The sequence below is a fragment of the Montipora foliosa genome, chromosome 4, assembly GCF_036669935.1.
Source record: "Montipora foliosa isolate CH-2021 chromosome 4, ASM3666993v2, whole genome shotgun sequence".
In the NCBI taxonomy this organism is placed as follows: Eukaryota; Metazoa; Cnidaria; class Anthozoa; order Scleractinia; family Acroporidae; genus Montipora; species Montipora foliosa.
Window position 1 is genome coordinate 21,834,460 of NC_090872.1, and position 10,000 is coordinate 21,844,459.

A 10,000-nucleotide genomic window follows, 5' to 3' on the forward strand; every position below is an offset into this window, starting at 1 on the left:
GGTTTAGGGGTGAAAGGGTTAAAGTGCGATCATTACTTTGACTTTCTTTCTTCATTTGAACCAAAACAAAGTGACTAATCATCACCTCCACCATTGCTATACAATGGCTTTGGCTTTTAGAACAAAGTATCAAAGTTGAAGCTGGTGGCTCAAGGAGTAAACTTTGCAAAAGAGTTAGGTTAAAAATACTTTTATGGTATTTGAGTATTATTGTAGAACAAATTTGCATGATATTGTTTAAGTCATTAAATCAATGAGAATCCAAACATGAGGATGCAGTTTGCTGAGGAGGGGTCTTTTTTTTAAACAACCATTAAAGGTAACAGAATCTTGTTTTCTGGATGTAGGCTAAAGAAATCTGACCCCTTAGGGGAATCATTTCTAAATTGACAAATGACTGGCATTTTACAATATTCATAAGTAAAAGCTACTTGCTCCCTTACCAAATTTTTCTACAGTTCCATTCATTTTTCAGATTTATAGCCTTAAATGTACTGCAGCAACTCTGCCAGCTGTTTGGTCTCAGTATCATAAGCAGTACCCCCTTGGGGTAGTTTTTTCACTTCACCACCATTGTTTAACCCTATCCAGGGACTAAAGCAAGGATGGAAATTGATTACAGCTTAAATAAATTGGACCACTTTTTTTACTTCTTACACTTACTGCATTCAACTTTAATTTATTCATCCTTTGAAATGGTAGGAATGCTTACTATTATTTACAGCAATTGCTAAAAATTCATTGCATCTAATGTTGCAATATTTTTTACATATGAGTCTTAAGTATGAGTCAATGAGTCATGAGTCAATGAGTTAGTGCAGTTACCCTAACCCATAAAATGAAAGCTAAAATTTCAGAGAGTGCTTAAGGCCTAATCACTGAAACGAGGGCTTAGGCTTGATCAATAAATTATTGCTATATTGACTGCATTGACTCATGACTCATTGACTAATTGACTCATAAATCATGGGACCTCTTTACATATGGAAAGGTAACAGGAGTTATTTCTGTGAAGTCTTATCCAGAAAACTGCAACATAGGATTATGTCCCTTTCAAATGTAGCTTTGTATGCTTTTGCTCAATGTCTTTGAACGATTATTACGGAAATATGAAGTTATGGTTTTTCTAAAAGTTAAATGTAATGCAAGGGGATTAAAATTATTGAAGTAGCTGTGTTGCAACCAGAGTCCGCAAAGAGAGGTTAGATAATTTGTTGTACTGGAAGTACTTAGTAGGCCAGCGTGAAATTTGTGAAAAGTTTTGGGAGGGTGGCACTGAATCACCTTCAACAAGTTTTCTAAACTTTGAAAATACCTAATTTTATATCCTCCTGCTGTTTTATTGCTGGAAGATAAAATCAATTCCTGATTAAGTATTTTTGTTGTCACACTAACCCACTACAATGTGGTGAAAGCGTATTATTAGCTGTAGTAATATTTTGTTACAGTAAAATTCTCCCTGCTAGTAAGCTGGACTTCTGAATCAAACATTTTTGTTTTGGCTATTCAGAGTTATCCTAATCTATGTTTATTTCTATAATTTGGAGGAAAGCAAACAATTGGCATTTTGCTTGTAGCAACTATAACAAAATATAATTGCAACTAAAAGGTTTCCTTCTAGTGTACCCATAATTTATGAGGTGCTATGACATGGTTATTATTACTGCTAAATTCACTTTAAAATTTATTTTTGAACGACTGAAATACATTTCTTAATTTTCCCCTCGGTCTTAATAAATTTTCCTCAATGGACCACTTGAATGGCAATTTTAACGACTTAATTTTGAAAAAAAAAAGCTAAAATCTTAACATTTTCTGTTAGATGCGGGACCCCGCGGAAACAGTGTGTAACTATTTAGTTGGAAGAGAAACCATTTGGAAATTTAGTGGTATCTTTTTTGTTCCACTTTTGAAAAGATAAACGCATGAATTGAAATCACGATGGTAATCCATTAGCTGGTAAGCTCCACAAACGAATTTCCACTCGAACATTAGCAACCGAGACTCGCGTTGACCTTGAAATTTTTAAAGAAATTTCCCTCGTAGCCCTGTTGGCTTAAAAGAGAATCTCGCTGGCATAGAAACGCACTATGCAGTCAACATTCGTTCGTTTTACTGGCCTGAAAAAGGGTCTTTTGTCGACGGAGGCCTAATAAAATTGATCTAATAAACACCGAATGGCAGCCATGTTTGATTTGAGGTATTGAAGTCACATGACAAGGCCTCGACCAATCAGACATTTTTCGCCAGTGAAGCTAAAGAGGCTCGAAAGGGTTTTCGGCTGAGCGCGCGCGCGTAAGCCACACACGCAATTCTAAGCTGCTCGCGTCAGCTCATGATTCAAAGTGGGTTACCACAGGGCAACCACACAATCGGATGTGTAGCCGATTGTTATTTTATAGTAAATGTACTGGATTTACCGTTTGCTTCACCTATAGCGATATATCGTTAACTATGTATGTAAATCAATGATAAATAAACGTTGAATTACCTTACCTGTGGTTTATATTCGTCCTTTTACCTCATAAGCGGTTTTTTGAGCGATTTTGAATGAATTTGAGTTTGCCGTTGACTGTTCCACATATAAGAAGGAACCCTTTCAAAACAAGGTTTCCTCCCTTGTCCTTCTTATATGTGGAACAGTCAACGGCAAACTCAAATTCATTCAAAATCGCTCAAAAAACCGCTTATGAGGTAAAAGGACGAATATAAACCACAGGTAAGGTAATTCAACGTTTATTTATCATTGATTTACATACATAGTTAACGATATATCGCTATAGGTGAAGCAAACGGTAAATCCAGTACATTTACTATAAAATAACAATCGGCTACACATCCGATTGTGTGGGCTCCCTGTGGGGTTACCAGAAATAAATACCGCTAGATTCGCTCACCTTTCTTCTAATTCCTATACATATGGAATATAAATAGATATCTCCTATTCACGAAAACAACGAAAATTGTACACAAACGGTTTCACGGTCACTTAATCAACCCATTTATTTTGGTATCAACTTAAATAATTCCCAGTGATGGCAAAGACAAATTCAAGACTGCAATATGCTGCTTCAAAATATTTTCATTACACGCACGTGGGTATCTTGATATGTTGTTGATGCTGTCACCCAATTTCATTCATGCATCTACAAAATGCTTGTTCTTAACACATAAAAATGGGATTATTTTGTATGTGTGGGTACAAACCTTTTAATGCTTTCTTGGGCCCTGTTACCATTTCAGATGGAGAAATGTTTGGTCATCTGCCATCAATTCTGGCATCTGGAAATTGTCATTGCAGCTGGATACTTGTTCAGGCTCCGTGTTTATAAGACCTGATGCTGCTGTTAGACGACGTAAAACACTTGTAAATCATTATAGTCTGATTTGTTTATAAAGTTTTTAGCCGAGGAGGTACTAATCAGCATGTGGTAATTTTAAGAATACATTAATTGAAAATGCATGATCACATAGACATAATACTCTTATGTGTACCTGTATCAAGTTTTTAAGAAGTAACTTAGATTAAACAAATGCATGTACCATATCTAATGTAGTCAGCTGCATACGGAGTCAGCATGGAGAAAGGGACTCTGTAAGCCCTCTTCTGGCAGGTGTCTTTTCTTTTCATTAAGTCTCCCATTGTTCCTTCTGGTGCCTTATTGAAATAAATGCCCATAGTTTTGGCACCTGGGACAATTTCTGTGTAACACGTCTTCATCTCCTATAAGGTTATGTTCAAGGTTACATTAATCATCCTTAATGTGGCAGTTAAAAATAAAAACAAATGATGCAATAATTATTATATAATTTGTTTCACGCATGTTAATGATCTATAATATGATTGGGTTTCTTCAGGGTGTTTTCACAGTCTTGCTACTTGTGGCTACAATCATCAATGGTAACTTACAGCATGTGACAAATTAGCAAAGCTATCCACCATTGATGCCATGATGGCCACAGCTGGGACTTTGTTGCCATTCACATTGGTGACAGCTACCTTGGGGTCAGCCAGGTAAGGATCTGGAAAACAGGCAGATATGCATATAATTATATTTCACTTTGCAATTTTATTAACAAATCACCATCTTAACGGAAATTTAATAGATAATTCTAGAAGTGTAATTTCTTAACCATTGACGAGACCTAAGGGTATCCCATTGATGAGTAAAATTGTCTGGCATTACACAGAGTAAATTATATAGGTATGGGCATATCAGTGTGTTTCAGGGGTTAAAGGGTTAAGAAATAAATTAAATCCATTGTGCAAGTTTATTTACAAGTTGTTGTTCACAATTAAGTCAACTCACCATTTCCTTGTTCCTCTTGACTGCATCAACAACGGATGCCTCTGACCTTTCCAGAGTCAACAACTCTTTTAGGCTGGCATCCTCAGTCAATGAGTCATGGATGATGTACTTTATTGTACTCTCTGTTGCGCGCCATCCTTTCCAATGGATTGTCGCATCTAAAGAAATTTAAATTTAAATTTCCAGAGCTTTAAAGAGATTAGTGTTGTCAATGGAAGCAAGATAACTGAATGTTAATTTCTTTAATAATAGATAAATTCCAACACCCAGTGATAACTGACAATATTATTTAACATTACCCATGAAAGCCAAATTTAAACTCATTAAGACCTTTATGATGGAATGGGTATCAACCACCTTAACAGTCTGACAAGGTCAAACATACTCCCTACAGCTGTAGATTGTATTCAAATAATGAATTGTTTCCAGATCATGATCTTTGTTACAAACAAAGTGGTATTAACCCATTAACTCCTCGGAGTGAGACTTCATTAACCTGTTTTTAATTTACTCTGTCTAACGGCAGTCAATTTCATTTATCGACTGGCGGCATCCTAGGGTGCCTGAAAAGTAAATGGGTTAACATGCAAAATTGATGGTCATTGTTATGGAGATAGTAGTTAAAAAATATATCTGATTCATAGCTTGTATGAACATGTAAGTACTGTAAAGTAGAGATCAACATTAAGTACCGAAATTCAAATTCTGTTTCAAATCAATCGTCTGTTTTGATTATAATTTTCCAAGGTGGCAACAATCACTTGAAATGTGATCCTGTGTTGCTCACAACAATCATGCTGAAACTAAAGACTGTTAGAGGATTTTAGTGTCAACTGAAATTATTGAGAAGAAGAATCTAAGGGTATACCGGTACTTGACCTTTATTCTATAGTCAACAATTTTTTTTTTACCATGGTATTTGCCAACACAACAGCAGCAACACCTTTGATCTCCCTGCTCTGCGGCTTGACTTCAGCTAACATTCTCTCAAGAATTGATTTGATCCCATCCAGATACAATGGGAATGCTTTCTCGCAGATTTCAAAGTACATGATGGCCCAAGCTACAAGAAGGCCTTTTTGGAGGAAAACAAATGAACAAGGGGAAGTTACATTTTTTCACTCTTGAAGTTACAAAATGAGCTCAACTATGTTAAATAATTATTACTATTTTAGCACCTACGTATAATTATTGACATAATAAGCACTACCTTATTCTTCTTGAGGTGAGGAATAAGTGAATTTTCCAACATCCAACTGTCATGCTGATTCATTCCTTCCTTTGGGCTTGTATAATTGAATCTGATGATTCGTCCTGCAATCCTAAAACAGGAATTTAAGGGGCACTGTCACAGCAGTTTAAGTGAACATTTTCAGTTGCAACTCTTAAGTTGGTTCTGCAACTTGCACGTGTAAAATTCCTTACGACATAAGGAGAAGATATCTAATAAATTGTAGCAGAACCAGGTATCCCTATTAAATGTATGAGTAAATTAAAAAATATATCATTTGACGGTGATTCTTTTAAATCCATATGTTTAAATTTGAAATTTCAATCCATCTCCATCCTTGCCTGTTGGTGATCAAAAATAGCCTCAGTGATCTAATGATCTTCAGTAACAAAATTATAATTGCATTTTAAATTTTTTTGGTCTCCACTGATACAAACAAATGTTGCCATGATGATTAATACCAGACTTTGATAGAGGGACTTTTGCGTGACCATGAAAAAGTGTTCGCAATTTGTTTCATGGACCAATGCTTGGCAAGATTAAAACAAAACTTCTCCTTATTCCTGCCAATGACACTCCTAATGTGGGCAGTAAACAGTTTGATTGCCCAATCACATTACTGCGTTTCAAATGATGTCAAAGCGAAATGCTGATCGCTTTCCAGGAACTTCCATAGAGAGATGATGTTATTTGCATCCATGTTCTTTAAGCCTAGGAAAATTTGCGCTTGTTTGTTTTTGTTCAATATTTGCTACTTGCCTAACCTTGATATTTCGGGTGAGTTTGACGACAGCATCACTCCAGCTCGAGGAGCACTCATGCCCTCTTTGTTTGAACCCGAGAGTAAATGACCTTGCACTCGAAGAAGAAATTCAGCAAATGTTCTGTTAATTTCAGGGTCGTCTATGAATACAACACCATTGGTTGATGTCAGGCTCTGCTGCATTTTACTGAAAAAGTAATAGTCACTGTGGATAAATTGCAACAATTGAAACCAAGTTACATTATTGTAAAAGGAAGAGAACAAAAATCAGTGATAATCAACTGAGCACTTTCTAGTAATTTACAAATAAAACTGTCTTTGCAATGCCAATTAATTTTTTATTATTCTTATAGACATTGCACAAACACAAAAATACTGAAGCATGACTGTTAATCATGAAGGTAAGCTACATGTAACTTACGCAGAGGTGTCACAGAGAAGCTAGTTTTCACCACTAAGAAACATCATGTGGACTGCTTGGGATTCTATGTCCAAGTGCTAGTAAATATAAGCTCATTGACTTTCCAACACATTTGGTATCGGAGAAAATCATGCCAAATGAACTTTCAGCTGTTAAGTGGTCAAACATACCCAGTTATTAAGAGATGAACAATCATTGACGACACAAGAATTATGTAATTGCAGTCTGGCTGTGCTGATATGTCTGTCTTCTATATTAAAATAAGGATGAACAAAACAAATCACAGAAATTTGGGAATTTCAAACCAGATAAAAATCTAAATAAGAAAATGTTTCCAAGCAATATCCAAGTATGAGGTAAATCATTAAAACTTACTCCACACATCACTAGCAGATGCAGCATTCCGTAGTATCCTGCTCAGAGTAAATGAAGCTGCCATTTGAAATGGCAGGGCATTCTGCCCAAAAGAGCGTGACAAATTATGGAACCTTGAAAATTATTGAAGCAAAGAAAATACTCTAAGTTAGGATTTCTTACATAACAGCAGTCCTGATGCGACCAACCTCAAACCTTCCTATGATTCTTTTCTTTTTTTTTTTTTTTTAGGGTGATTTTCAAGTTACCTGAGATAGGCCTCTTTCAGGTATACAACGTTCAAGAGGTCACTGTTGATCACCATTGATCACCAGGTTAAACTGCCATAATTCTGGATCAGTGAGAAGAAATCTGTGCTCTTCAGCAGCAATTATTCTTTTCCTCCCCTGCATCAGATTGAAAAATGAAAACAAACTTGTTGGGGTTAAAGTGAAAAGTATTATTCTTCATTCAAAACACAGTATTACATTTACATAATTCTTCTTTTACTCATCATCATCCACTAATACTGTTAAATCATTTTAGATGGTCTGGAATAAATTTATTGAGAGTATTAATGTGCAGATGGTCACGCAAAAACTTAGACTGTACTAAAGGCATAGACAAGAAAAAAAAGTTAATGTACTTTCCTATTCTTCATTTACCTGAGGAGACAACTTTCCCTCCAAGAAGAAAAGTACCCCCACCAAAAGCATTCCTGAGGGAGTCTATAAATCGTTGTTTGGAGTCAAAAGAGCTGATGTTAAGTGTGACTGTCCTGAAAAATAAACAAGTAAAATTATAATAACTGCCTTGAAAAAAGGAAGTAAAATATAATGTCAAGCTGTGTTCAAAACACTTAAGGACGTTCGCGCTACATGTTTGCTACACTACGTGTGCTACACTTGATATGCTTGCTACATTTGCTACACTACACGTGCTACCCTTGCCACTACTCTTGCTATGATTGCTACTTGGTACATTTGCTACACTTGCCATGCTTGCTACATTTGATGGCACAGTGATGAGAGCACTCGCCCCCCACCAGTGTGGCCCGGGTTCGATTCTCAGATCCGGCGTCATATGCGCAGAGATGCCAACCTATGGAGATCTAAAATCTGGAGATTTTTTCCATCCGGTCTCCCCACCCCTCCCCCCTCGATCAACCTACCCACTCCCCTCTCCCCTCCTCTCCCCCCTAAACGCACCCACTCATCCCCCAGCAGCTCCATCAGAATACAAGAATATTCTGCCACCATTGTGAATTTGCGGGAAAACAGGGTACTTATGTCAAGAATTTTTATTGGTGAATTGGAGATCCAATCAAACAATCGGTTATATGGCTATGATAGCTAAAGGAAGTCATTTTGTTTAGTTCTATTAACGTGTGTTTGAAACTCAGAGATGAAGAAGGGCATTAAGAAACAATGAAACGAGTTTGAAACAATCGATCTTTTTTAAACTTGGGGATGCAATTTGAGTCTAGAATGGAGAAACGTCTGTGAAAGGTTCAAAGTCGTTTTTATCCGGGAGATTTAATGACCCGTACGGGAGACCGGGAGATTCGTTCCGTATCCGGGAGACTCCCGGATAATCCGGGAGAGTTGGCATGTATGTATGCGGTGTCTGACATTTGCAGACTGCAGACTGGCTACAAATAGCGCTGATCGATAAACAGTATTTAAGTCTAAACACCCATTTCAAATAGCGCTGATAAACAGTATTTAAGTCTAAAAACCCATTTTAAAACGGTTAGCTTTCTGAAAGCTGAACGTTTTAAAATGGGTTCTTAGGCTTAAATACTGTTTATCAGCGCTATTTGAAATCGGTGCTGTGCTTCATGGGTTGAAAATTCAGGGGAACTAGCTCCAATCCCCTTGCTTAAAATCCACGCGCGGATAAAATGGTGCCTATTTGTTTACAATGTTCCCACAGAGGAATTTTAACGGCGAATTTCGCTTTTGATGGAGTTCTGGGTTTCTCTGTGGGCTTTATGATAATTGCACGAGATAAAAAGAGCCATGGCATACCCTAGCTTGAAGCTAAGCTGTATAAATCACCTGCTGTCTACACAAATTCATTCATAGTTACGGTTTGGTTGAACTGAAAAATTTTACTGAGCCTCAATATAACCCATCAAGTATTTCCCTTGTCTGTGAGTGCATTTAATTAACAGAAGAACGCTTAATAAAGTTGCTGAAATAAAGAAGTAAGTGAAATCTGGAATATCTATCCTGGAGTTTACGACTAATGTACTAAATATTACCTGGCAAACATTTCTTTAAATGCCGGCTTCAAAATTGTTTCTGTTCTTGCTAAAAACGTTAAGTCGAGTTCCACTGCAAGTAAGTTCTGTCATAGCAGACTAGATACAGCGCAAAATCGTTCATTATGCTGTGAAAGAGAAGTCTAAATTTCACACTAATAGTACCAAAAAAAGATAAAAGTTAAAAGTCAATTCCTGAGGGCCTAAAAGTTGAAAGATCAGATCCACGAGTATCCCACGAGATGTTCACCCTGAAAGTAAACACAAGCAAGCCATAAGAGCCGGGCGCGTTTGTTTGTCCTTCGGAAGAAAGTTGTAATTACTTTTCCATTAGTCTTAGGATTAGAACTTGAGGCTAGATTGCAGAATACCCGGCCCACCAAATGTCCTACTTAAAAAAGCTGCCACCTCGGTCCCGCAGTTGTGTTTCACAGGGCTGCTTCCGCGTCCACTAAATGTCTTACTTAAAAATCCCGCAGTCGTGTTTAACAATGCTGCTTGTCCGAAGTGGCATGGGACAGAAAATGATATTCATATAAACAACTCTGTTCCTAAACCGGGCATCCTGCAATCGCTCCGGCACTTCTTAAATTTCATTTTGCTGTTCCGTTAACTACACTTTTCTTGACATTGTGTCAAGAAGAAAGGATTCGTT

At 37.0% G+C, this 10,000-nt stretch overlaps 1 protein-coding gene across 3 annotated transcripts in view; it reads right to left on the reverse strand.

Annotated features, from left to right (window-relative positions):
- LOC138000275 (uncharacterized) overlaps positions 1-10,000 on the reverse strand; it is a 35,520-nt gene that overhangs the window by 19,872 nt on the left and 5,648 nt on the right. The window contains exons 2-13 of one of the 3 annotated variants that reach the window (XM_068846566.1): positions 9,346-9,473; positions 7,745-7,857; positions 7,349-7,486; positions 7,101-7,213; positions 6,896-6,975; positions 6,306-6,491; positions 5,521-5,632; positions 5,222-5,385; positions 4,311-4,468; positions 3,911-4,023; positions 3,544-3,724; positions 3,208-3,344 (exon numbers count right to left, since the gene is read on the reverse strand). In XM_068846566.1, the coding sequence (XP_068702667.1) occupies positions 5,374-5,385; positions 5,521-5,632; positions 6,306-6,491; positions 6,896-6,975; positions 7,101-7,127 (417 nt within the window). In that variant the 5' untranslated portion in view covers positions 7,128-7,213; positions 7,349-7,486; positions 7,745-7,857; positions 9,346-9,473 and the 3' untranslated portion in view covers positions 3,208-3,344; positions 3,544-3,724; positions 3,911-4,023; positions 4,311-4,468; positions 5,222-5,373. The other 2 variants (XM_068846565.1, XR_011123095.1) reach the window with 2 other exon arrangements.